This window comes from Lampris incognitus, chromosome 2 (assembly GCF_029633865.1).
Source record: "Lampris incognitus isolate fLamInc1 chromosome 2, fLamInc1.hap2, whole genome shotgun sequence".
Lineage (NCBI taxonomy): Eukaryota > Metazoa > Chordata > Actinopteri > Lampriformes > Lampridae > Lampris > Lampris incognitus.
The window spans coordinates 22,339,572-22,364,917 of NC_079212.1; the positions used below are offsets into that span (position 1 = coordinate 22,339,572).

A 25,346-nucleotide genomic window follows, 5' to 3' on the forward strand; every position below is an offset into this window, starting at 1 on the left:
TAAAACAACAGAATAATATTAACATCTGACATCTGTTGCAGCTACGGCTCATTAACTAACAGCAAAACCGTCAAGAATTCCCGTCTTGTGAGCCAGAAAGACGATGTGCACGTTTGCATCATGTGTTTGAGGGCAATCATGAACTATCAGGTACTGAATAGTAATAATACCATTATTATACTCTCTAAACTCCTTAACACTATATTATAGCTGTAACAGACAAAAAAAAGGTGTAATCTGACAGTGATTTCAGATGATATGAAGCTTGTGTTTCCCTTCAAGTGAAAGAGCTGAATATATTATATATACAACAAGCTCAAGTTCTCTCTGACCACATCCTGTTCTCTCTACCTTCTTCACGCAGTATGGCTTCAATATGGTCATGTCCCACGCACATGCAGTCAATGAAATTGCTCTCAGCCTGAACAATAAGAACTCACGGTAAGAACGGAGGCCCCTGTCTTCATAGATTTAGAGTATTAGGGGTGGGTCAAACACTGGAGCCTGTTCATATGATATGCCTCCTATTCGCCATGGGGCTTTGCCTCTCTCCGAATTTGAGGCTCAAAGGTGTATATACAGGCTATTAAACGAATATTTACCAAAGGGAGATTAGTGGTAAACCATGGGGGCTGATCACCTCATAACGATGGCCTGGAGTGCAAGCATTTAAAAAAGCATGAAAAGTCTTTGTCCTGTTTCCGCGTCAGACTTCAATGTGGATTACACATTACAACTGCTGTATGTCATCATGTTGGCACTTTGAAGTTTTGAGAATTATAGGGACAGTGATGTCCGTCCAGTAACAGGGCAAGTAAAAAAGTTTGCTTTTTTTTCTCTTTGAAATACATGTCATTGTTTGGTCAGAGAGGGTTAGGGTTGGGTTTGGTTTTGAACTCTGTCCATTGTGTATTGTAGTGATGAGTGTATGCTTTGCTTCCAGGACGAAAGCCCTGGTCCTAGAACTGTTGGCTGCAGTCTGTCTGGTCAGAGGTGGTCACGAGATTATCCTGTCAGCTTTTGACAACTTCAAAGAGGTGCAGTATTGTCCTAGGAAACATGTACTATGAAAAGCAGTATTTTTAATGGTCTATTTATAGTACCATGGCTTTGTGTGTTTAATCCTGTGGGGGCTGACATGACATAGACTTACAGAGCCAGGGTAAAGTGGTGAAAATAAATAAGTCATTGGGAGTTTTGCAGTCTACAATGGGGAAAGCACAGCCCTGCATTGGCCTGTTTGAGGTTATTTGTCTCATTAAAACACCAGATGTGAGTCAACCTTGAGCAGCGATAAGGATCAACTCCACGATGGAGGCCAGTGAACCACAAAGGTTTGCTTAGCCTCTCCATTTCTGCTTGCGTAGACATCTTAACACCGGAACAAGCCAATTACTATGCAATCTAAGACCCGAAGAGACCCAAAAGCTAATCAACCTCCTAGTCAAAACAATGTGAGAGTTGTAGACCCATGGTGGTATTTCCAAGGAAGCAGTAATGCATGGTGACAGCTCTCTGAAACTGCACAAGATAGCCACCAGTGGTATATATCCCCAGTTGTACTATAATTGCGCATTAAATGCAGAATGTTAACTGTGGGATTCTATAAGGCATGGCATTTTTATATTTTCACATTATTACAAAAAAATTGGAGAAGGGATGGGAAAACATTGTTTGTTTTTCTTCTCTTTCTTGCCAGTGCATTTGTGTGTGGGAGCTTAGCTAAATTCATCACGTTATTTTTTGCTCTTTTCCCTTCCCATGCATTCCTATAATTAGGAGGGATTGTTATTGCAAATGGAGTGTGCCGACCTCTGCCCACTTACAGTAAAGTCCCTGGCATGGATTACGTTCCAACTTTATTCTCATTCAAATCACAGCTTCTCATACATGACCACAGTTGATTCAAAATAAAACAGAGGCTGATAATGTGCCCAGCTTTATTGCGGTCACATTTCCTCTGTTGAGTTATCAAATAATTTCAAAAAGTAAAAATCATTTTCTAGCAGCTTGCAAATTACAAGCTCAAGTGCATTTTTGATTTCAATATACATCCTTAATATTTTAGGTGTGCAAGGAGAAGCATCGCTTTGAGAGGCTAATGGATTACTTTCGTTGTGAGGATGGAAACATTGACTTCATGGTGAGTGTTTAACTGTCCAAGTCTCACAAATGTTTTCCACCATAGAAAGATTTTTTTCTTTGTGTGTGTGTGTGTTTTTGGTATGTGTCTTTGTCTAGCTGTCTGTTTTATGTGATTATACCAGCATCTCACCAATGTCAAGTTCCTTGTATGTGCAAACTTAGTTAGTGAACAATAAAACTTTATTTGATTAGAATTATCTTGACTTTAGTTGCCTGTTTCTCAATCTGTCCTCCTGTGCGTGTTAAATGTTAACTTTTTTACACCTGTGGCTCAGGTTGCTTGCATGCAGTTCATCAACATTGTGGTGCACTCGGTGGAGGACATGAACTTCAGAGTCCATCTGCAGTACGAGTTCACCAAGTTGGGGTTAGATGACTACTTGGAGGTAAGGTGTCAAGGCCCTGTTGGCTCTTTGTCATCTAAAAAAAAACTAACAATAACAGAAACATCCTGAAGCACTGAATATTTACATGCGTAGAACAGTGAATAACTGTAACTCTCTCTCCTCTGTGTTAGAAATCTAAGCACACAGAGAGTGACAAGCTGTCAGTGCAAATCCAGGCCTACCTGGATAATGTGTTTGACGTGGGTGGTCTGCTAGAAGATGCAGAGACCAAGAACGCAGCACTGGAGAAGGTGGAGGAACTGGAGGAGCACCTGTCCCATGTAAGAACACCACCCACTATGGACCACCAACACTGTTCACTGGGCCTATTTACGAGGATGTTGTGGTTCACCAGCTATGTACAATGCATAGCTGTTTTTTCTGTAGTAATTACTATTCTGGTGGGGTTTTTTTTTTCTGTGAATTTCACACATGGTTCAGGGTAATAATGAGGTTGAAATTGTTGGATAAAAAGACTGATCCAACTTGTCTTGTGAACAATCATAATATTGTTCTTTATGTCTCCTCAGTCTTTCTGGGCAGTTGCCCGGGTATCCCACACATCTCTCTAAAAGACCCTCTTCATATGGAAAGGTCGTAGGCAGACCTGACATCACACTAGGAATTTCAAAACAAACTCTGCTCTCAGGGGTCAGGAATGATGGGGGAGGAAGAGGGTGAAAAATTCTCTGTGAATTCCTCTGCAACATGTGTAATCATTTCCAATCGAAAAGTGAAAGCCGGGTCAGTTGCTTTTGCTGCATCATGCCGCTGGGCATACACACATTACTGATGCTGCAGAGTGTATAGGAGAGAGAGAGAGGGAGTGCAGATGGGAGAGATGCACACGTTCTTTTTTTATTACTCGATCAATTCTTGATTTCATCCCCTCCCTTCTCTCCGTTCCCTTGTATTCTTTTCATGTACTCTGAGGATGCTTGATGCCATTCTCTCCATCTCCTTTCATAGGTGACGGAGAAGCTGCTAGATGTTGAAAATGAGACCATGATGAAAGTAGCTGATCTAGAGAAGGTGCTCATTCAGAAGGATAAGGATCTACAGGCAATACGGGTAAGCTAGCTCATGTAATGTAAATGGCTGGCCTGCCTGCAATAAACGAGGCTATTCATTGGTTATTCCCTTAGTTGATAGATATCTACTTCCGATGCATATAGCAACATTTTTGTGATAGCAAATTAGGTCAGCAGGAAGCTGGATGTGTACTCATCTTGTGGAGTCATTGCATTATGCTCTCTATCACCACCTGGTGACTATCCAGGAGACATACGAGTCGACCAACACCCAGGTCAACACCCTAAGGAGGATGATTAAGGAGAAGGATGCTGCTTTCCAGAGGCACTTCAACATAGAGAAGCGTCTGCTGGAACTAGAACAGCAGGGTACCATCCGTCTGCATAAGAAGCCTGATGGAGACATTGCCATCGAGCCTCTGGGTGTAGCAGGTGTGGGTGGTGCAGCTGGGAGCAGTGGTTTAGGGATCCCTCTGAGTAGCATAGGGCAGTTGTCTTTCGCATCTGCAGCTGAGTTAACAGGACCAGCGGGACCAGACACCAGTTTACCCCCAGCCAGTGAAGCTCCACCACCACCCCCTCCTCCACCACCTCCCCCTCCTCCTCTTCCCTCCGCCTCAGGTAAGAGACGATGACTCACAGTGAAAGTCTTATCTGTTGACATGCATATGTGAAAGTCAAGGTTACATGTCTGTAGGGACTCAGAGACGCTCTGTCTTCAGTTGTCACCGCCTTTGGTCCTTTGGTGTTTAACCAGGTGAGGGTTTGCAGCAGTCTAGTGGTCTGGTGCTCTAGACAGGAAAGGGAAATACAAGGCGTGTTTCCTTTGTGTGAGCGTGCAAGTAGAGAGACTGCAACATACATAGGGAGAGATAGTGCTGAGTGCAACAACAGTTTTCAGTGTTGTCTTTTTATGTTCCAGTACAGTGTGTGTTAAGAAGTGTGTTTGCATTTTGCTTTATAGGAGAGAAAGTACCAGTCCCACCACCACCACCACCTCTTGCCCCACCTTTGCCAGGCGCGTCTCCCTCAGTTATCCTCAGTGCAGGTTTATCAGGTGAGAATCAACACAATGTTGCACTACTATATTATGGGCCATGATTACTGCGTATCCCTGCAGTCTAGAAGGAGGTCCATTGCACACTGTAAGAGAAAAAGTCTGAATGATAAACTGAAATTATTGAACAGATATTTTTTTTATATGACTACAGCTATAAGAATCAAGAGGCCCATCAAGACTAAGTTCCGCTTGCCTGTGTTTAACTGGACTGCCCTGAAGCCCAATCAGATTAACGGCACTGTCTTCAATGAGATTGATGATGAGCGTGTACTGGAGGTGATCTTAGCCATTTTAACTTCTTGTAGACTAGGCTCAGTGTTACTTTTGATCCTTCATACTTAGTTTGGCAACGTTTGTACGTTTACATTGAGAACAAATAGCTGAAAAGTATTGTATGTTGTCATGTACAGGAGCTGGATCTGGAACGGTTTGAAGAGCTGTTTAAGACAAGAGCCCAGGGTCCAATTGTGGAATTTTCCTGCACTAAGAGTAAGGTAGCCCAGAAGGCTGCAAACAAAGTCACCCTCCTGGATGCCAACCGCTCTAAAAACCTTGCCATCACATTACGAAAGGCCAACAAGACCACAGAAGAGATTTGCAGAGCCATAGAGAAGTGTGTATTTTACTAGATTAAAGATGCTTTTTTGAAATATAGCCATTGATCATCCTGACTAGTCGAGCACATTGCTAACATTTGTCATGCTTTTCCTCAGATTTGACCTAAAGGCCTTACCTGTCGACTTTGTGGAGTGTCTGATGCGATTTCTGCCCACGGAAGCAGAGAGTAAAGTGCTGCGCCAGTACGAGCGTGAGCGACGTCCACTCGACCAGCTTGCTGAGGAGGACCGCTTCATGCTCCTGTTCAGCAAGATAGAGAGGCTCACCCAGAGGATGAACATCATCACCTTTGTTGGGAACTTCACTGACAATGTCAGCATGCTCACGCCACAGTTGAATGCCATCATTGCAGCGTCTGGCTCGGTGAAATCCTCTCCGAAGTTAAAAAGAATGCTTGAGGTACAAAGTGTTTATTGACCTGTAGATGGAGATAGAGTGGATGATAAAGCCATTTAAACTCTGTGTGACTTACCCCTTTACCTTTAGAATAAAATTCACCCACTTTTTCAGCCTGACATAAATCTTTATGACATCAAGTCATAGTATACGCTCAAGTAAGCAGTAAGAATGACTTCATTTTGTTTATATTTTCTTATTTAGCTGATGTTTTTATCTAAAGTGACTCACAAAGAGTCAGCAATCAGCAGATGTATTTATGTGTCAACCTAAAGACATCTTAGGGCACAGGATCGTGTCATAGCCAAGAGTACATGTAAGTGCAATGAGTTTAAGTGCACGATGGGTAGATCATCAATAGTGGATAGTGGAAGGAATAGCGGATTCCAAAGTAGCTGGATAATGCCCGAAATCTATATTATGATCATTCTTGGGCACCATCCATGGATTAAGGTAAGCCTGGAAAAGGATAGCAGAGGTAGGAGAAACATTGTGCTGAGATGATAGGACCAAGTGAGGTGGTATTGTAACGTAGTAATGAGTGTGGCCCGAGTACTGAGCATGTTGGAGGGCGGGCAGCTGACCCTCCCATGTTTTTGCTATGAGCTCCTTCTCAGGTTTGATTTGATCCACTTTAGTGCCATGCCGACAAAGCCCAGATCCAGATCTTATGATTCACAGTGTCAAATGTGACAGAGAGTTCGAGAAGGATGACAACTGAAGACTTGGAGGCAGCTTGGGCTGAGTGAAGTGCGTCAAGTAACTGCAAGAAAAGCAGTTTCAGTGGAGTGACAACTCTTTGACTCACACTGATTTGAGTCGAGTAGATTATTCCGGGAGAAGAAGGAGGAAAGCTGATTACATGCTGCTTGTTTAACAGTTTTGGCTAGGAGTTGGAGCAGCTGATCTGGAGACCGGCTGAACAATTTGGGCCAATTTAGGATCAAATGACTTTTTTTTTCAGAAGTGGGGTTAATCAAGCCATTTTAAAGATAAAGAACTAAAGTCAGAATAGGCATCTTCTCTGAAAATATAAGTTATTGTTGTTCATAATCATATTTGTTCTCCTTATGATGATCCTTGTTGGGAGGTCATAGTTATTATTCACTTCTAGGTACTGGATAGTGTGGCTGGATAGTTTTCTTTGATATTCGATCTGTTTACATCATGCTTGGATATTTATCCTTTCTTCCTGTCTCCTTGTAGATCATTCTAGCCTTGGGAAACTACATGAACAGTAGCAAAAGAGGCTCTGTGTATGGTTTCAAATTACAAAGTCTTGATCTGGTGAGTAATAAGCAGCAGATTTCAGAAAGCTTTTTTTTTTTTTTGAAGGACTTTGCCTGATATTGCTGTGCACTCCTCTTCTTTCACAGCTGCTGGACACTAAGTCTACAGACAGGAAGATGACCCTGCTTCACTACATAGCTCTCATTGTGAAAGAGAAGTACCCTGAGCTGGCCAACTTCCACAATGAACTGCACTTTGTGGATAAAGCTGCAGCAGGTGGGTTTGGAAAATAGCTGGATTTTATGTGTGTGTGTGTGTGTGTGTGTGTGTGTGTGTGTGTGTGTGTGTGTGTGTGTGTGTTTAATGCGTCATATATTATATTGATATTTATGTGTTGTTGAGGTAAATAAAGCTGTAAATAAATCATATTCTCTCACTGTTGTGTGTGTATAGTGTCTCTGGAAAATGTTCTGCTGGATGTTCGGGAGCTGGGAAAGGGCATGGACCTGATCAGGAGAGAGTGCAGTCTCCATGACCATTCAGTCCTCAAGGGCTTCCTCCAGAGCAGTGACACACAGCTGGACAAGCTGCAAAAAGACGCCAAGACAGCAGAAGTACTCACCACAGTCCTCACCTCATAGCCTCAAAGTATCAGCTTGAAAAAATGCAATTAGATTTCTCAGATTCAAGGCATTGAATCAGAATAAAGACACACACGCGCATCCTAACTTCACCTGTACTAGACAAACAAGAAAATCAAGATTCCTAACTTGTTTTGATTTTGACAAACATGGCTTATACACTCATATTGTCCTCTTTTCCATTTTTAGGAAGCCTTCAACAATGTAGTTAACTACTTCGGGGAGAGTGCAAAGACAACTCCACCTTCTGTGTTCTTCCCTGTGTTTGTGCGCTTTATCAAGGCCTACAAGGTGAGGATACCAAGAAGAGCTTGCCCCCCCCCCCAACCCCTTAGGTGGGATATCCTTGCATGGTCGGTTGGGAAGTACCTCGGAGTTAGCCAGGGTGTTGTCCTGCCTCGGAGTGGAGTAGATCTGAATGGAGCAGAGCTGAGGCTGTCTGTGTGCCACAGGACGTGGTGTGGAGTCAGAGGCCAAATAACAGGAAGGGCCAGCTGGACCTGGTTTTTGAGCAGCAGCTGTGATGTTTAGACTGAGCCCAAGCCCCCCCTCCTGACCCCCGGACAGCCCCACCCTGCTCCGCCACACAACACACTTCCTGAGATTGTTCTCCATCTGGATTTATGAGATCTGCTCTAGTAAATGTGGAGCACAAGGATATCTTTGTGCATTTGTGTGTGTGTGTGTGTGTATGTATGTGTATGTATGTGTGTGAGTGAAATTATGTTTTAGTATTTAAAATACAAGTGTGGAATACATGTGTGGAAAATACATGTGTGGAATAGTGAGAGTGAGAGAGACATACACGGAGGGGAAAAGAACAAATTATAATGACTGTGTATGTTCATAAAAATATGTGTGCCCTGTCTGTGCTCCTGGTCCGTTTCCTCTATTCTAAAAGGACTTTGTTTCCTTTAGTTGGCTTGGCAAGCATCCTGAGTTGGACTTTCTTGAGCTGCAGTCTCTTGTCTCTGACTGGCCTCCATTTTCTCTCTTTTACAGGATGCAGTTGCGGAAAACGAGCAGAGAAAAAAGCAGGAAGAAGCCATGAGAGAGAAATTATTGGCTCAGGAGGCTAAACAGCATGACCCCAAGGTACTGAACAGTCCAAGCCTCTGCAATTGAGATGAATGAAAAATAGTGTGTTGCATATCAGATGTTTACACAGTGTTACATAAAGACTTAATAATGTGTGTTTAAGGCTGGAGTATGCAATCAATGCTACACAATGCCCCCTCTCCCCATCTAGGTGCAGGCCCAGAAGAAGAGGCAGCAGCAGCAGGAGCTGATTGCAGAGTTGCGTAAGCGGCAAGCCAAAGACCACCGGCCCGTGTACGAGGGCAAGGACGGCACCATCGAGGATATCATCACAGGTGGGACAGACAAAAACACCCTTAGTAGCCTGGAAGTGGGCTCTAGCAGTCCCAGTGATCCAAGGCCTAAGATGACTGTGGTCATCGACTGCTCAGATCCCTTACAGTGCACCCTGTGTTACGTGGTCCGGACGCCGCCACATTCAGACCACAGCACATAACAGCTCAGCGAGTCCCATTATTCAGTTGTCATTCTAACGCCTGCTGTCTAGCTAGCAGTTCCTTGTTATTTAAAGTGCAGCTAAAGACACTGAACTTCACTTCTAAATATAAATATGTGTAGATAGTTATTGTATATTGTCAAGCTGCTAAATGTAAATGTCATGACTTACCTTGGAAAATGACTTGAATGTGTTTTATAGGCACGGAAAGGTGAGGTTTTTTTTTCGTACAGAACATTTCACGCACAAAGGCAATTCAAAGCGCTTTACAGATAACGGAGAGAGAAATATATCTTACCTTCATGGCTACAGCCTCAGGAAAGTGCCTCAGCTAACAGATGTTTGTCTCAGTCATTAATCAATGCTTTAAGTGGAATAATCTACATTTCCTACTGATGTCGTATATGTATAGTGTTGACAGTGCTTCCTCCCCACTACTAGAGGTTTAATAACAGTAAATGACATGACTACTTATCATACTATTCCATGACATGTTCAGTACCTCCTCGTCTTGTGTGATGAAAATCCACAGTTGTGAAGACATAGCAAGGTTCCTTTTCAAAGAGCTATGCCACACAGGGGCACACATCTCCAGTTCCTACGGGTTTGTTACGGCCCCTGAATGAATTATGGAGGAGGGTGTAGTGTGAGCCTTCTTCCAGTCCAGGTAGTGTCTCCGGTGTGACCTTTTCTCTCTCCCTCCCCCTCCTCCCCCAGTACTGAAGAGCGTGCCCTTCACAGCCCGCACGGCTAAACGCGGCTCACGGTTCTTCTGTGAAGCCAACCTCTGTGAAGACGCCAACTGCTAGCCCTCCCCCCTAATGCCAAGGTTGTCCAGGTGTCTCTTGTACGCCTCCTGACCCACTGTGCATGCAGCATGAACCCTGTCCCCTACCACATGGCTCTTCTCAACTCCCCCATCTTGTACTAACCAAGGCGCTCTTTGGTTGCCATGTTTGTGTTCTATCTCAAAAGACTCCTATCCAGCATCTGGGCATAGGAGTAGGCCAAACCTCTTTCACTTTGACAGTTTTTCATGGAAAAACTTCATGGAAAAAGAGAAGTGTGACCACAGATATTTTGTATCAGAAAATGATGGTTGCACTCTCGAGTGTACAACCATCATGAATGTGTAAATCAAATAATCAAGCACGAGCATTATGCATGACATGGATGTAAACAGCTGTGCATTAATGGGAGCCATTTCCTTGCAGCCATTTTTCTCATGACGCTGAATTGAATGACCCTAGCATAAAGAGGTTTGGCTACTCAACCGGTTTTATCAACAGTGCCTTGTTCCATGAGACTAACCCGTTTTGGTGTTGGTTTCCCGCTAACATGATACTCTTCTTTCCTCAACCACCCCTGTTTATTCTGCCCTCTCCAGCTGAACAGAAGATTAATGAGAGTATATGCCACTTCTAAGAGAGGGTAAGGAAGGTAGTCCGGCTATCATTTGGCCTGCTTGGCCCCTCCGGCTCCTCGTGCTGCTACAGTGATGTCAGCTGCTTCAGCTAGCGCTTCGGATGCCAAAAAGATGCATTAAAGCGCCTGGATTTGCTTTACTACACACTATAAATGCAAACCTAGATTATTGAATGCTGCTTCTACAGTGTTGAAGAAGTGTTTCCGTATTTTTGTACGGTTCTCATTAAAAACAGGACTACTTGCCCCATTTAAAAAAAAAAAAGTCAGCAAACATGAAATTGAGCTGCAATTTGACTCCACCAACTCTGGATCTCAGGGGAGCCTTTGTGGTATCACAATAGGGTATCGTAGGTTTGTAATGCGTAACTGTACCCTCTAGGTCACGTCACGATCCATCTCACCACCCCTCTATGTGTTGCATGTTATGTTTATTTTACCTCTCACCTCTCAACAATGTCCGCCATGTTTTGTTTCTGCTAACTGTCAGTTGCGATGTGCAAGCTAGTTGGTCAACAAGCTCTTGGCCTCGGAGATGCAAACGAGTCTTGGGCCAAATACACACAAATGTGGTCTGCCAGTGTCCCTAACTAAAGTGACAGTAAAAAGCTTTTCTCTCACTACAGGGCCACAGGCCACTTGGGTATTACCCCTTGTGGCAAAGAAATGTAAGAGCTTTTTGACCAAAATTTTGTAATATGTTGTCTATTATTTTTATATCTACATTATTGGCTTTACAGTGTTTCTGTGACAATACACCCAAAGCTTTGCATTTCTGCAACAAGTTGAGAATGCAAGGTTACGGGACTAGGACCTTCTCTGTTTGGCCTGTACTGTATATGACCTGATTTGACAGTTTTGACCCCTCTAATACACAACTAACAAATTAAAATATGAGCAAATGATTAGATATTCTGATGTTGTAGAATTTTACAAGCTATTTCAAAATTGTATCACCAAAATGACACTGTTAGTGTTTATAAATCACCAGGAAGGCATATAAGTCTTCTTCGTGTGGCCCAAAACTGAGCATGCTTTAGCATGAGCAGTTTGTCCTGATGGTCAGTCTAACACGTGTGTTCCCGTTTCTCACCCCTCTCTCCACTGCCTACTCACAGATCTTCGAAACCAGCCTTTCCTGCGAGCTGATGCGTTGATCCGGAGCGGCTGGAAGAGACCCTAAACCACTTATTCGCCACTTATACTCCCTTCCCCCACTATAACCCTCTTCCCTGTGTCCTGATGGTCCCGCTCAACCCTGAGGCTGCAGATGACAAAGACTGAAAGGGGACAGCACAGAACCAATGACCCTTGTTTTATCTGGGTATTTATTTATTTATGGAGAAATCTTTACAGCCACTCTAAGTCAAAAGATATAATTACAGAAGCACAACGGGCTGCTCCCGTTTCACTGCCGACCTTTTATGCTTAGACACAAACGAGTGCGAGACTCTCAAACACACACACACACACACACACACACACACACACACACACACACTAGTGATGTGGACTATGGTGAATTTGTGATGTGCTGGCATCGGGAAGATCAGTCGAAGAAAGACCACATGCAGGTGAAGCGAGATATAGCTTTGCAAGCAGGAAGGACAGTGGTCTGACCCTCAAGTGCCTGCAAACTCGTGGATCTTATTCCCAAAATGGTCAATTTCCTCCGATTGTGCAGTTCTAGCAGGATTAGGAGGCAGCCGAAAGCAAAGGCGAACTCTGCTGCTGGGATTTTTGTTTTTCGAAAACATTGTGGTTTGCACTCCGAAGAAAAAAAAAACTTTCTCCAAATAATGCAGAAGATTCAGTAATATAATGACACATTTGGAGACTATTTCCTGGCGTGAGATTAAGCCAAGTCTTTCAACACATTGAATGGAGACGTTACGTCGCTTTTCAAGGAACAGTTGTAATCGTGTTTATCTGGGAAGAAAAGACCCTCGACTACACTGGTCTGCTGGACTACCAAATGAAAATCAAAGTCACGGCCACGTCTCACAAATCTTGCTAAAGAAGTGCCTTTTGTGTAGACAGTATTATTTCTTATGACTCAGCCATAATCTGTATCTTTTTTTTTTTAAATGTCTTTTGTCAAGGATTGTATTTTTAATTTTGTTTTACTATAACATTAACCAAAATTGTCAAGGAAATATGAAAAATGTTCTTTCCCTGCTACGAGGACATTGTTACGAGGTTGGAGGAACGAGGTGGACGTTTTCTCTCTGCGGGTCCTGAGGCTCCACTCATACCGGTGTGCATTGGACTCATTGGCTCTCCTCGGCCTTCCTTTGTAGATGTTTGCAAAACTGTGGCGAGTCTGAACGTTATGTGCCTTGACAACACTTCCTGTCACACTTTTCGGTGACTCTCGGGAAGTGACAAACATATGAAGGTGATCCCATATGGACAGCTATTTCAGGGTTCAGTGAATGTTGGTTTTAAGTGCTTCAGATGTGGTCCAATAAGGGACATCTCCATCCCTTTTGGGTACTACTTGTATTTTAAGCATCTTTTTTTTTTTTTTGCTTCTTGCTTATAAAGATGATCCATTCCCTCTTGATAGCCATCGAATAAGCAGAATGATTGTGCACTCTGATCCTTACAGTCTGTTTCTCACTATGGCATTTCCAGTGAAGGGACCAATCATAGTTACACTACTTAATTTGCCTTATGAGACACTATTGTTGAAGTGGACATTTCTATACTGATGTACATGCAAATTGATGAGTTGAAGAAATTTGAGGAAAGGGTAAAATGGTGATGTATGATATTGTTTGTTTGAAAGATGACATTTCCTTTTTAATAAAAAAAAAAAAAAAACTAAGTGACCAAAAGATGCCGGCTATAATTTGCAAATTTAGGACATTCAAACTGAAGCAATTTCTACATGTTCACATTTTATTTCTGAATTATAACGAGATAACTGATGTTACTTTCTGATGTTGTACTCCAGCAAGGAAATTTTTTTTTCTGTTATTCCTCTCTCCAAATGAAGGTCAGAGCCGCCATGCATTTCTACTATAAAAATCCATTTAATTTCGTATATCAAAGAGAAAAGAAAATCATAACGAAACAAAATAAAAGAACCACAAACTTCATCGTTGGGTTTTTTTTGCGGCAACAAAAAAAATAAAATCTTGAAATCATATTAAATGACTGTTGTGATTCCCCAGGGGTCAAATGAAAACTTAACAGCGCAGGGATTTTAAAATACAAATTTAATAACTACTGATAAAAGGTGAGAGGCAAAAAAGAGTCAAAGCGTTTCGGTGAGACTAGGTGTGTGTGTGTGTGTGTGCAGGAATACCATGCAGTGTGACAGGGCAGGTATGGCTGATGACCTCAGTTAAAAGCAGCACGGCGCGAGACGGAGACTGAGACTCTGAGAATGGACGAGTCCGACAGGAAGACAGATGGCTAGCGTTAGCAGCAAGGCGAAGGAATTAACAAAGGAATGCTTATCAGGCGGCTCATCGGCTCTCCCTCTCAGGAATGCGTTTAACAATGAGCATTAACCCAAATTACATGAGCATGTAATTACATAAAATAAGAGGGGGGGGGGAACAAAAAAAAACACACACACACACACACAATTTCCCACAGAAGTATGTACCATCAAACGGGTTCCCTGGCCTTTCCTGAAAATACATTTACAATCAAAAGACAAAAGACGAGAAAAAGCTAGATGCAATCATTTTCAGCTAGTTATTTGTCGTAGATGGTTTCAGTGATGGCCAGGAATTCACAGAGGCTTACTTTGTGTCAGTCTCCAAAAAAAAAAGCTATCGAGAACAGTTTCGGAACAGGTCCTGCTCCATCCAGAGTGTCCTGCAGTAAACCAAAGCCACAAACAGACACCCCAGGATGTCGACCCGACCCTGGGATGTGGGGTTTATTACAATCATTTTTATCCAACACACTCACACACTGCCACTGAGTCATTCATTGCTGACAAACAAGCATGTCAATTATACATTGACTAAAAACAGATTAAAAACAAGTACAGACTGCTATTACTGATGTTTGTATTCCTGGGTATATTTTCAAGACACTTTTGTTAATAGGTTTATATATATATATGCAAATATATATAACTTTAGTCTGTGCAAGGAGGAAAAAGACAATCACTTGAATGTGGTTCTTTGAGACAACAGAACAGATATTGTCTGGATGCTGAGTCCTCCATGTGTACATGTGCAGTTAAACAACTCCTCCTCAGGCCTCCCAGCCTCGGTCTCCTTACAGACCTCCAGCAGCAAACATACACATACACGTACACGTAATGTGACACACACTGACCGAACCAGCATATAGGAAGCATTCATAAGTGAGCACGGACACCCGTCGCCTCCTCTTCTCCAACACCTTCCACTAACAACAAGGGCTTGGCGACATTCTCTGGCATGGAACAACGTTGGTTTTTTTTTTCCCTATACAATTTCATACAAAAATAAAAATAAAAATTGTTCCACTGCCATTTGTAACTCTATCTTTTACATTTGCACAGAGGTAGTGGCTATATGGGTGAGAGGGGAGGAAGAGTCGTGAGAAGGTGAGCAAAATTAAAATGAAGAACTGAATAAATGTCTATAAAATGGTTCCTTTTTCTTGCCAGGATTTTTTTTTTGTCAAAGAACAAAATATAATACTGCAATCACATAAAAAAAGTAGTCCTTCATTTTATACATTTTATACAGTGTTCTTGCTTTTTTTTGTTGCTTTTCTTTTTGATTGGTAAAGGCATAAGATGAGTTTGTGGGCTCAGCGCTGGGCTGGGCAGGGTAGGGCAAGATTGGCAGAGTTCAGTCCTTGCCGGGCTTCATGCCAGTGGGTCACTCATGTCCTCATCACCCTGAGAGAGCAGCTCCTTCTTTTCATCCGTGCTGGCCAGAGAGTTGCGGCTGTTGTGGGCGCCCATGTACAGGGTGGCATACACCGGGTTGGTGAAGTTAGTGGGCTGCATCACAAAGGAAATGATAGAGTGACTCAAAGGGACACATACACAGAGTAGGCGAGTTTCTCAGCTTTGCAAAAACAGCTTAATGTATGAACCTTTGTCATATGAACCAAATTGTTGTTTTTGTTTTGTGTGCTACCTTGTCTGGGTCCAGTGCAAAGTCAGAATCCAGGAGCTCCCCTGCATCATCGTCAGGCTCTCCTTCATAGATCTTATAGGCAGGGTTCCCAATCTCCACATTCATGGCTCCATTAGTCATCCTGTGGTGCTGGAAGCCCTTGGCACTGTGAGCACAGACAATCATACAATGTTGTGAATTGACTTTAGAAAACACTGGAACAAGAAAAGGCACAAACTACTTATCAAAGAACCCGAGGGTCAAACACTGCACAGGGGACAGATATCTATAGCAACCCATCATAAACCAGATGATCACTCACCACGAGCTATGCACAATCCACACAAACAAGAAAACAAATTTACTAAGGTTGTCAAATAAGCCTTGTGTGAACAGGTCATTTGAGCAAACCTAGCAAGTTTTCTGAAGCATGTCTTTTAAGGATAATGCTGGATTTTTACACTGCAAAAATGTAACTGCAAGCACATAAACAATACTCATAGATAGACAGTTTAACAGTTCACTGCTACTATGGAAGCATGTTGCATAAGCATCAAATAGATCCAGCATTTGCACATGTAAACAGGGGGAAAGTACAACAAGGGTATGAGACAAAACAGCTCAATTTTATTTTGCAGCACCAGCAAAACTATTCCAGATAGATCCTTGCATTGCTGGGTGGGAGACCCCAGGGGGAGGCAAATATAAGATGGCAGGCAGAGATAAACAGACAGTTCTACATTGATTAACATGGACAAATGGACTAACAAATGGCATGGCCAGTCTGATTGGCTCTCAGGGAGGGAGAGGATGGGATTTGGAGGTCATAGGGGTAACAGGTGAATTATGTAACCCTATGAAGTTACCGCGAGTGTTGAGAACAAGATTTGCCTGGCCATAGAGACCTGGGAGACAGGAAATAGATGGTTATCCACAGGAGATGAAAGGTAAGAGAAAAACAGAAAGAGATAGGAGTATAGGTGGAAAGCACACATGAAAAATGGAGAATAGTACAAGTGAGGAGACTGAAACAGCCAGAACTACTCACCCGCGCATTCTCTGTTTGTACCACAAGATGGCACCAACCACCAGCAGTGCCAATAATAACAGCAGAAGCACTGGGATGGCGATTGAGGCAGTGCCTGCGCGAAAAATACATCAACAAATAACTCCATAGCTCATACAGAGTAATGTTTCCTTGACATAAAAAAAAAGTCACTTACTTCCACCAGAGTTAGCAGAGTCTACAGGCGCAGCAGTGATATCACATCTGTATCCTCCCCATCCCACTTGACACCTGAGCATAAAGTAGTTTAGTAAGAAGTCACAAATTGGGTGTATCGTATACAGAGAGAGAGACAGACAGACAGACAGACAGACAGAAAGAGAGGGGGTAGTGAGTGAGAAAAAGAGCCACAGGGAGCAGGTGAATATCTTTGTGCTTGTTAAATGGGGGGCATCTCTTACTTGCACTGAGGCAGCAGGGAGCGAGTGTCAATAGAACATTGTCCATTGGTGCAGAAGTCCAAACAAGAGAAGCAGCTTGGCTGGGTCTTACCATTGGGACAGCTAAACACATCCACACATGTACACATGTACACACACACACACACACACACACACACACACACACACACACACACACAAAAGCCTATGAACAATGCTTTGGAATAATATCTCACTGTTATATTTCAATGTCTGTTTGCTTGCAAATTTACGTGTTTGTTGCATCAGTGTATGCGAGTTTCGGATGCTCAGATCTTTTAGTGACAGTCCATCGAACTATCTAAAGTTCTGTCACAAGCCTCACCTTAGTATTGTGAACAGGTTGCTCATGACAAATACTAGAAAGTATCTGTTAATATTGCCTCAACCAGGTCTGAGTCCATTTTGTGTGGCACCTGTTTATTTTCAACGTCATATTTACCTGCATGAAACCGCTCCTAGGGGCGAGATCAAACACTTGCCAGGTCCACAGTACTGACATTTGTCTAGCTCGCACTGTTGTCCGTGGTATTGGTTCGGGCACTGACACACTTTGGTACCATTGGCGGTTTGTAAGCAGGTTCCATCATTCTGACAGAACCCTTCACATTTAACTGGAGACAGATAAAGAGCGAAGATTAGGAACTGCAAAAAAAAAATTGTGAGTTCAAGAATCGTATTACTCGCCATTTGTGTCATGTAAGTAGTGCAGAGAAATTTGACTGAATGTTTGCAAACTCATTACAAGACATTGTATAAAACAGTATCAGCAATCCTATATATGTGCTTTAGATGAATGTGATGCCCCCTCAAAACACTGTTAAGCATGTCTGAGCAGTTAATACAAGGGCTGACATTTATGTGACAGCCTTTTATTATTTTTTTCTATTTTTCCCCCTTTTTCTCCCCAGTTGTATCCGGCCAATTACCCACTCTTCCAAGCCATCCCAGTTTCTGCTCCAACCCATCTGCTGATCTGGGAGGGCTGCAGACTACCACATGCCTCCTCCAATACATATGGAGTCGCCAGCCTCTTCTTTTCACCTGACAGTGAAGAGTTTCGCCAGGGGGACGTAACGCGTGGGCGGAACCCGCTATTCCCCCCCAGTTCCCTCTCCCCCCTGAACAGGCGCCCCAACCGACCAGAGGAGGCGCTAGTACAGCGACCAGGACACATACATCCGGCTTCCCACCTGCAGACACAGCCAATTGTGTCTGTAGGGACGCCCAACCAAGCTGGAGATAACATGGGGATTCAAACCGGGATCCCTGTGTTGGTAGGGAACAGAATAGGCTGCTACACTACCTGAACAACAGGCCTGTATTTTAAACCCAGCCACTGAGGACGCACAAGCCAGTGCATTCTTAGCGCCGGTCCCAATCCCGGATAAATGGGGAGGGTTGTGTCAGGAAGGGCATCCAGTGTAAAACTTTTGCCAAATCAAATATGTGGATCATTAATCAGATTTCCGTATTTTGAGTCAAGATGGGGGGGGGGGGGAGATGAACTTTCCATTTTACAAACTATTCAAGAACACTTGAGAATACACCCCAAATCTTTGGTGGTGAAACACATCTTTTGACTGCATCTTTAAGTTACTTTATGATACTTTTTTAGAGACCTGAAAAGGTAGAGCCACTTACTGTACTGGCACTGGTCTCCCTGGTACTCTGACAGACAGCTACAGGTTGGCTGGTTGCCTACACTGACCGAGCAATTGCCTCCGTTCAGGCAGTAGTCCTGACAGGTTCGGAGGTTGCAGTTGGGCCCAGTAAAGCCCGGTAGACACCGACAGGTTGGGTTTCCTGGAAGACAGATCAGGTTTAACAGGAAAGTCCAAAAAAACAAAAACAAAAACCCCATCTCAAGTAAATTTAGATACAAATAACCATGAATTAAAGTAGACATCTGTAAAAACAGTGGAATTACATAACAGTTGTCTGTGAATGTTCTCATTCATCCAGGTCATGGTTATCCCAAAGGAGTTGAATCAAGTGCAACTGGACTTGGTATATATCCGTGAAGACGTTTCGCCTCTCATCCAAGAGGCGAAACGTCTTCACGGATATATACCAAGTCCAGTTGCACTTGATTCAACTCCTTTGGATATACATAACAGTTGTGGTTTGCATTTATGGATTATTACTAAGTTCTCTGGAGCTATTTACTTATTTATCGCCTACAGGCAATACATATGCAGGAGGTATAGAGGGTCTGTAAGAATTTAAGTGGTCAAATATTTACACTGTTAAGGGTTTAATTTAAAATTAAATTAATAATAGAATAGAAAACTCATTATAGAAAGAGCTCTCATAATGGTTTGTTCGTGTGATGCCCTATTACCAGTATGAGAGGCAGTGCAGGTGCCTCCATTCTTGCAGTAGTCCCTGCAGTGGTTAATCTCACACCTGTCTCCACTGTAGCTGGGCTGACAGCGACATTTGGGCTGCTGGCGGGCATTCAGGAAGCAGCTGCCGCCGTTTTGACACTGGATAGTACAAGGCCCTGAAGGGGGAGCTGGGGGTGATGGGGAAGGGAAATACCATGCTGAAGGTATGGAAAAACATTTGTATTTTCTATATGAATCTTTACTATTGACACCTAATGAAAGTGAATGAATAAATGAAAGTCAGTAGGAGCAAGACAGAATACATATGCGTGAATGAGAGGGAGGACAGTGGAATGGTGAGGATGCAAAGAGTAGAGGTGACAAAGGTGGATGAGTTTAAATACTTGGGGTTAATTGTTCAAAGTAATGGGGAGTGCGGAAGAGAGGTGAAGAAGAGAGTGCAGGCAGGGTGGAGTGGGTTGAGAAGAGTGTCAGGAGTGATTTGCGACAGAAGGGTACCAGTAAGAGTTAAAGGGAAGGTTTATGAGATGGTTGTGAGACCAGCTATGTTATATGGGTTGGAGACAGTGGCACTGACGAAAAGACAGGAGGTGGAGCTGGAGGTGGCAGAGTTGAAGATTCTAAGATTTTCGTTGGGAGTGATGATGTGTGTATATATATGATGTGTGTGTATACTTACAGAATGGTGACTGTGTCGGGGCAAGTCTCTGTATGCACGTTCCATTGTCTGCCACAAAGTCATTGGGACAGGTACAGACTGGACCACTTGGACTGAGTAAACACAGCCACTCGCACTTCTTTCTGTCGCATGGGTTGGTCACTGGCACACAAAAAGAAAGGAAACATCTAATCAGGAAAAGTGTATATGTAATAAAATTGTTGCTATAATATCGGAGCATATCAAACCACAACCCCCTCTCACTGCATGTAAAATCATGTGTATATTCATTTAGATTGGAATCATATGCATGTCATACGTTTTGCTGGCTGCATAACTATGCAAGGTAACAGACTAGATTAGAGGTATTAGTCAGCAACAAGGTGGCTATTGGATTAATTGCATTTCATTTGATATTAGACACTCACTTTCTGGTTGCTTGTAGCGATGGTACAGGACTATGTCTGTGGCATGGTTGATGCCTGTAGTCAGATTTTCCATGGGGCCCTTGCCAAACTTGTTGACCCGGAAGACAAAGTTATTGATATACGTGACCCCATAAATGTAGTCCTCAAAGATATCAATGCTGAATGGATGGAGAAGGCCTGAAAGAGAAAAGAAGGAGAATAAACATTTAATATCTCTGTTCCAATACAGTTTTTTTAAGCTATTTCATATATTTCCTTCAATAATTATTCAACAGACAAATGGCGGGTGGGTGGCGGGGGGGAGTACTCAACTGTTTTTGATACTGGAGACGGCAACAACAGGGTCGGAGCCATCCAGACGGACACTACCGATGACTGAGAGTTTTGCATCTGCCCAGTACAGACGCTCGTTGAAGTAATCCACTGCTAAACCTAAGCAGACCGAACGAAGAGCCGTGGAGATAAAGGGATAGCCTCACCATCATCATTTCACATCATCATCATCAAGTCGATACTTTTATCCAAAGCAACTTATAAGAATGCCAGCAATTAGATTATTATGTAGATAATGACACGTAAACGATGACAGGCTACTCGATGACCCACATTGCTAGCGCTATACTGACCTGTGGGCCACTGGATGTTCTCATGGACTAGAGTCTGTCTCAGAGTGCCGTCCATGGCAGCAGTCTCAATTTTAGGGTGGTTCCCCCAGTCTGCCCAGTACATGGTCCTGAAGGAAAATACACCCACACACACTCTGTCATGAGACTACAGATATTATTATCTTAGTTTACAGCTACACTGCGGCTCTAGTTTTTTAAAATTCTTATTTATACACACACACACACACACACACACACACACACACACACACACACACACAAATTGCTCAACAAACAGGTAATTGATTTCTCTCTTACCCTCTCTGAGGATCCACTACAATGGCATAAGGCTCATCAATCATGCCAGAGATGAGGGTCTTGCAGTGCTGTCCAGACATCTGAGCCACCTCGATAACATCACGACCAGAATCGGTCCAGTACAGGTTCCCAGCCACCCAGTCCACAGCGATACCACGAGGCATCTTCAGCTTTGGGAGCTGAACACAAAAGGAAAAGGGGGCTTAGCTGATATTTATGTGACTGAATGTATGTGTGCCATGCTCAGAGGCGCTGCTCGAAATTTTGAGTCCCACGACAAGCTCAGACACGAGGCGCCCTGTTATGATGCATCTTATTTTGTGTACAGCATTACAAAACGTTCATCGTTTTGGGCCCCTTACAAGGACTTCCCTCTCTATCCCCACTATCTGCCCCCTTTGCATCTTTGCACACATGTATATGTAATTTTATTCTGCACCCTCAACAAGCACGACAGCAAGGTGTCTTGCTGTCGTGCACGTGATCACATCCGCGAGCCTCACCTGCAGGTTAATGACTCTCCCCTCGCTCTGGCGCCGATTGCGGTGGGAATTGGAAGAGGGACCCGAGGAGGAAGTGGACGGCCCTGGCAGCTCATAGGAGGAGATACGGCCTGTGTGCCAGTTAGTCCAGAAGATGCGGTTGGTCTTGATGTGCAGGTCCATCGCGTCTATACGCACGCTAGCATCACCCTGGAAGGTCTGTTCATAGCGCCAGTTGGGCATGCCAGGATCCAGGCTTCGAATTTCATTGTCATCAGCTATGAAAAGAATCTGTCGGCTGCTGTTCATGCCTAGATGAGTGAATGAAATGGAGGTAAGGATGAGAGACCAGTGTTGTCAAAAAAAGACACTGAATGAAATGTGACTTGTCAAATTGTTACGTTCTCTACAAAAAGATATCAATGGATCCCTAATTCTTGTACCTGGCTGCCAACTAAGATATTCTTAGTCGTACAAACACTCTCTTCTAAATGTTCTTGGATACTCGGGGTTTACATTTTGAAGGGCGGCCCACCAACTCAAACTCATTGCATGTTAAAACTTACATGGCTAACTGAAAAATTTGAACTTGTAATTCACATTTAAACTGAAATGTACCGAAGACAAACAGTGTTATAGTCCTTACTGTCAGCCTTGCAGGTGTCATGGATCCTGGTGAAGTACTTGTGGCAGCTGCACTTGTAGGAGCCCTTGGTATTGTTGCAGATATGGGAACAGATTCCAAACTGCAAACATTCATTTTTATCTGAAAAAAGGAAAAAATATATAATGAGAAATTATCACTAGTTTAGCATGTTAATGCATGTTTTTTTGACTGTGTGCAGCTCAGTTTTTCGAAAAATTTTATTGTTTCTAAACATCTGGCTTACTAGCTCAGGAGCCTTGAATCATATGCAAAATCTTCTATAAGAATGACAGTGTTATTTCCTACAGCAGGGTTATTTTGTCATAGTGACAGATGTGTGTCATTGGTGTGTACCTCCACAGGTGTGGTGGCCTATCTTCTGGAAGCCCGGTTTGCAGGAGCAGAAGGAGTCAGTGCCATTGGTGATACAGTGGGCCTCATCACCATCACCGCACTGAGTCCTGTTACTCCTACAGTCATTAAGCTTGGTGTCTAGAAAAACAGCAGATAACTAAATCAGACCACCGGGGAAACACTTTTGAAGCAGAACAGAAATAGGGAGACAGTATGAGATCAACAACAGATATGAGTTGGTGCAGTCAAGGTTAACATGAATCTAAGCCTTTTTTGCTGCCCAGGCTAGACTTCTAATATAGTGTAATGAGATGTTATAACAGTTGCCCCACCCGTCTTGCAGTTGATTTCATCAGAGCCATAGTCCTCACAGTTGTTGAAGAAGTTACAACGGAGGGTGGAGCTGATGCATTTGCCATTGGCACACGGGAACTCATCCTTCTCACATGTGGGTACAGTTGGAGGGACCGCTGTGGATATACAACATCACACATGCATGGATGCAAACACACAGGTCACCAATCCACTTAACTAGTTTGAGAAGCAAAGAAAGCCTTAAGAGAGTCCAACAGCCCCAAAACTCACGGCAGTTTAGTTCATCTGAGCCGCCACCACAGTTTTTGACACCATCACATCTCTTGGACACTTGCAGACATACGCGGTCATTCTGGCAACGGAAAGCCCTGGTGGGTGGGCACTGGAACTTCCCTAAAAGTGGAAAGATTGAAAGAATTCAAGAACGGACTGACAACACAGAAAAGTGATCTAAAGAAACTCTATTCCAATATTTCACCGCATGTGCATGCATGTACTGACTGCACTCCTCTGGGTTCTCGTCAGAATTGTCTCCACAGTCGTCTTCCCCGTCACACTTCCAGGCCAGGGGCTTACACAACGTGTTGTTACACTGGAACTCATCCAGAGGGCAGTGTCGCCCAGCTGAGAAACAGAAGCAGAACTGCTGCTACTACTGTATATTTGTACAAAAACTGAATCCATCTTTCAGTGACATATGAAGAATTCGGTGTAGTTGGCTAATTATATGACCGCTCTTATTTTCAGGGTACTTTCCCCCAAGTGAATTCCAAGTGTTCTTTTACCAAGATGGATGTTCGGCTCACAGACAAGGACAAAAATGAAAACAAGGACATAATAAGGCGATAAGACTGAGACATAATAATATAACTAAGACAAAACTATAAAACAACATAAAAGCACAGATAGCAGGAAATAACAGGTCACCACATCATATACCAGATGGATCAAACATCACCGGACAGCAATACACACACACACTCACCAGCACTGCCGCACTTCTCCTCATCACTGCCGTCCAAGCAGTCAGCATCTGTGTCACAGCGCCAGCGGATGGGGATACAGTGTCCGTTCTTACACTGGAACTGGTCATTGTCACACTTCAGATCACAGCCATGCTGTGAGAAAAGAGAGAAAACACAAGGACAGCGGTCAACCGAGGATCAGCTTCTTCTTTTTTTTTTACCCCTCCCCCTTTTTCTCCCCAATTGTATCCAGCCAATTACCCCACTCTTCCAAGCTGTCCCGGTTGCTGCTCCACACCCTCTGCTGATCCGGGGAGGGTTGCAGACTACCACATGCCTCCTCCGATAAATGTGGAGTCGCCAGCTGCTTCTTTTCACCTGACAGTGAGGAGTTTCCCCAGGGGGACGTAGCACATGGGAGGATCACGCCATTCCCCCCAGTTCCCCCTCCCCCCCAAACAGGTGCCCCGACTGACCAGAGGAGGCGCTAGTGCAGCAACCAGGACACACACCCACATCCGGCTTCCCACCCGCAAAAAATGCCAATTGTGTATGTAGGGATGCCTGACCAAGCTGGAGGTAACACAGGGATTCGAACCGGCGAACCCCATGTTGGTAGGTAACGGAATAGATCACCACACTACCCGGACGCCCAACCGAGGATCAGCTTTAACAAAACTGAACTGCTGTTGAACTTGTGATACTACCGAGCGATGCTAGAACAGGTTTTCCAATTAAACATGGTAGAAATGCCTCTCACACATCCGTAAATATGAATGAGTGTTCCTGCACCTCGTCTGATCCATCAGCACAGTCATGGTCTCCATCGCACTTCCACCTCCCAGCAATACAGCGACCGTTGGTGCAGGCAACCTCACTCTCTGAGCATTGCCGTGGGACTGCAGAGAAAAAAAAAAGGAAGTATAGTTCTTCACAAGGAAATCATCGATACAGCATCTACTACTTTAAAGGAATCGAGCCAGCATGGCATTACCACAAAATTCATGATGGATGCTGAAACAAGCACGGGGTAAATTACAGATACTGAGGGTAGGGTTAAATGAGATGTCAAAGAGGAGCTCCACAAAGTCTCAATTTTAAAATAGTATTTTATCAAGCATGCACTTTGTTTGTCTCTCATTGATGTGGTAACTAATTATAGCTGGAAATCCAAAATTAGTTTTGGGAGGAG

General features: G+C 43.5%; 2 protein-coding genes across 4 annotated transcripts in view; one reads left to right on the plus strand and one right to left on the minus strand.

Moving 5' to 3' along the window:
- Positions 1–13,344, plus strand: part of fmnl3 (formin-like 3) — a 34,467-nt gene extending 21,123 nt beyond the window's left edge. For 2 of the 3 annotated variants that reach the window (XM_056298518.1, XM_056298534.1), the window contains 20 exons: positions 42–150; positions 365–441; positions 944–1,037; positions 2,069–2,143; positions 2,421–2,531; positions 2,663–2,812; positions 3,501–3,602; positions 3,811–4,183; positions 4,527–4,619; positions 4,774–4,898; positions 5,033–5,235; positions 5,336–5,639; positions 6,843–6,923; positions 7,013–7,142; positions 7,320–7,480; positions 7,697–7,798; positions 8,510–8,602; positions 8,757–8,880; positions 9,759–9,870; positions 11,585–13,344. In XM_056298518.1, coding sequence (XP_056154493.1) covers positions 42–150; positions 365–441; positions 944–1,037; positions 2,069–2,143; positions 2,421–2,531; positions 2,663–2,812; positions 3,501–3,602; positions 3,811–4,183; positions 4,527–4,619; positions 4,774–4,898; positions 5,033–5,235; positions 5,336–5,639; positions 6,843–6,923; positions 7,013–7,142; positions 7,320–7,480; positions 7,697–7,798; positions 8,510–8,602; positions 8,757–8,880; positions 9,759–9,850 — 2,599 coding nt within the window. In that variant the 3' untranslated portion in view covers positions 9,851–9,870; positions 11,585–13,344. The remainder of the gene's footprint in view (positions 1–41; positions 151–364; positions 442–943; positions 1,038–2,068; positions 2,144–2,420; positions 2,532–2,662; positions 2,813–3,500; positions 3,603–3,810; positions 4,184–4,526; positions 4,620–4,773; positions 4,899–5,032; positions 5,236–5,335; positions 5,640–6,842; positions 6,924–7,012; positions 7,143–7,319; positions 7,481–7,696; positions 7,799–8,509; positions 8,603–8,756; positions 8,881–9,758; positions 9,871–11,584) is intronic. The other variant, XM_056298526.1, reaches the window with a different exon arrangement.
- Positions 13,345–13,484: 140 nt separating this feature from the next.
- lrp1ab (low density lipoprotein receptor-related protein 1Ab) overlaps positions 13,485–25,346 on the minus strand; it is a 111,508-nt gene continuing 99,646 nt past the window's right edge. The window contains exons 69-89 of the mRNA XM_056298994.1: positions 24,947–25,053; positions 24,175–24,307; positions 23,691–23,813; positions 23,460–23,582; positions 23,207–23,344; positions 22,875–23,012; positions 22,521–22,640; positions 21,896–22,185; positions 21,393–21,571; positions 21,096–21,202; positions 20,782–20,901; positions 20,470–20,646; positions 20,063–20,203; positions 19,377–19,550; positions 18,677–18,838; positions 17,475–17,646; positions 17,015–17,116; positions 16,771–16,844; positions 16,596–16,689; positions 15,569–15,713; positions 13,485–15,429 (exon numbers count right to left, since the gene is read on the minus strand). Coding sequence (XP_056154969.1) covers positions 15,292–15,429; positions 15,569–15,713; positions 16,596–16,689; positions 16,771–16,844; positions 17,015–17,116; positions 17,475–17,646; positions 18,677–18,838; positions 19,377–19,550; positions 20,063–20,203; positions 20,470–20,646; positions 20,782–20,901; positions 21,096–21,202; positions 21,393–21,571; positions 21,896–22,185; positions 22,521–22,640; positions 22,875–23,012; positions 23,207–23,344; positions 23,460–23,582; positions 23,691–23,813; positions 24,175–24,307; positions 24,947–25,053 — 2,957 coding nt within the window. The 3' untranslated portion in view covers positions 13,485–15,291. The remainder of the gene's footprint in view (positions 15,430–15,568; positions 15,714–16,595; positions 16,690–16,770; positions 16,845–17,014; positions 17,117–17,474; positions 17,647–18,676; positions 18,839–19,376; positions 19,551–20,062; positions 20,204–20,469; positions 20,647–20,781; positions 20,902–21,095; positions 21,203–21,392; positions 21,572–21,895; positions 22,186–22,520; positions 22,641–22,874; positions 23,013–23,206; positions 23,345–23,459; positions 23,583–23,690; positions 23,814–24,174; positions 24,308–24,946; positions 25,054–25,346) is intronic.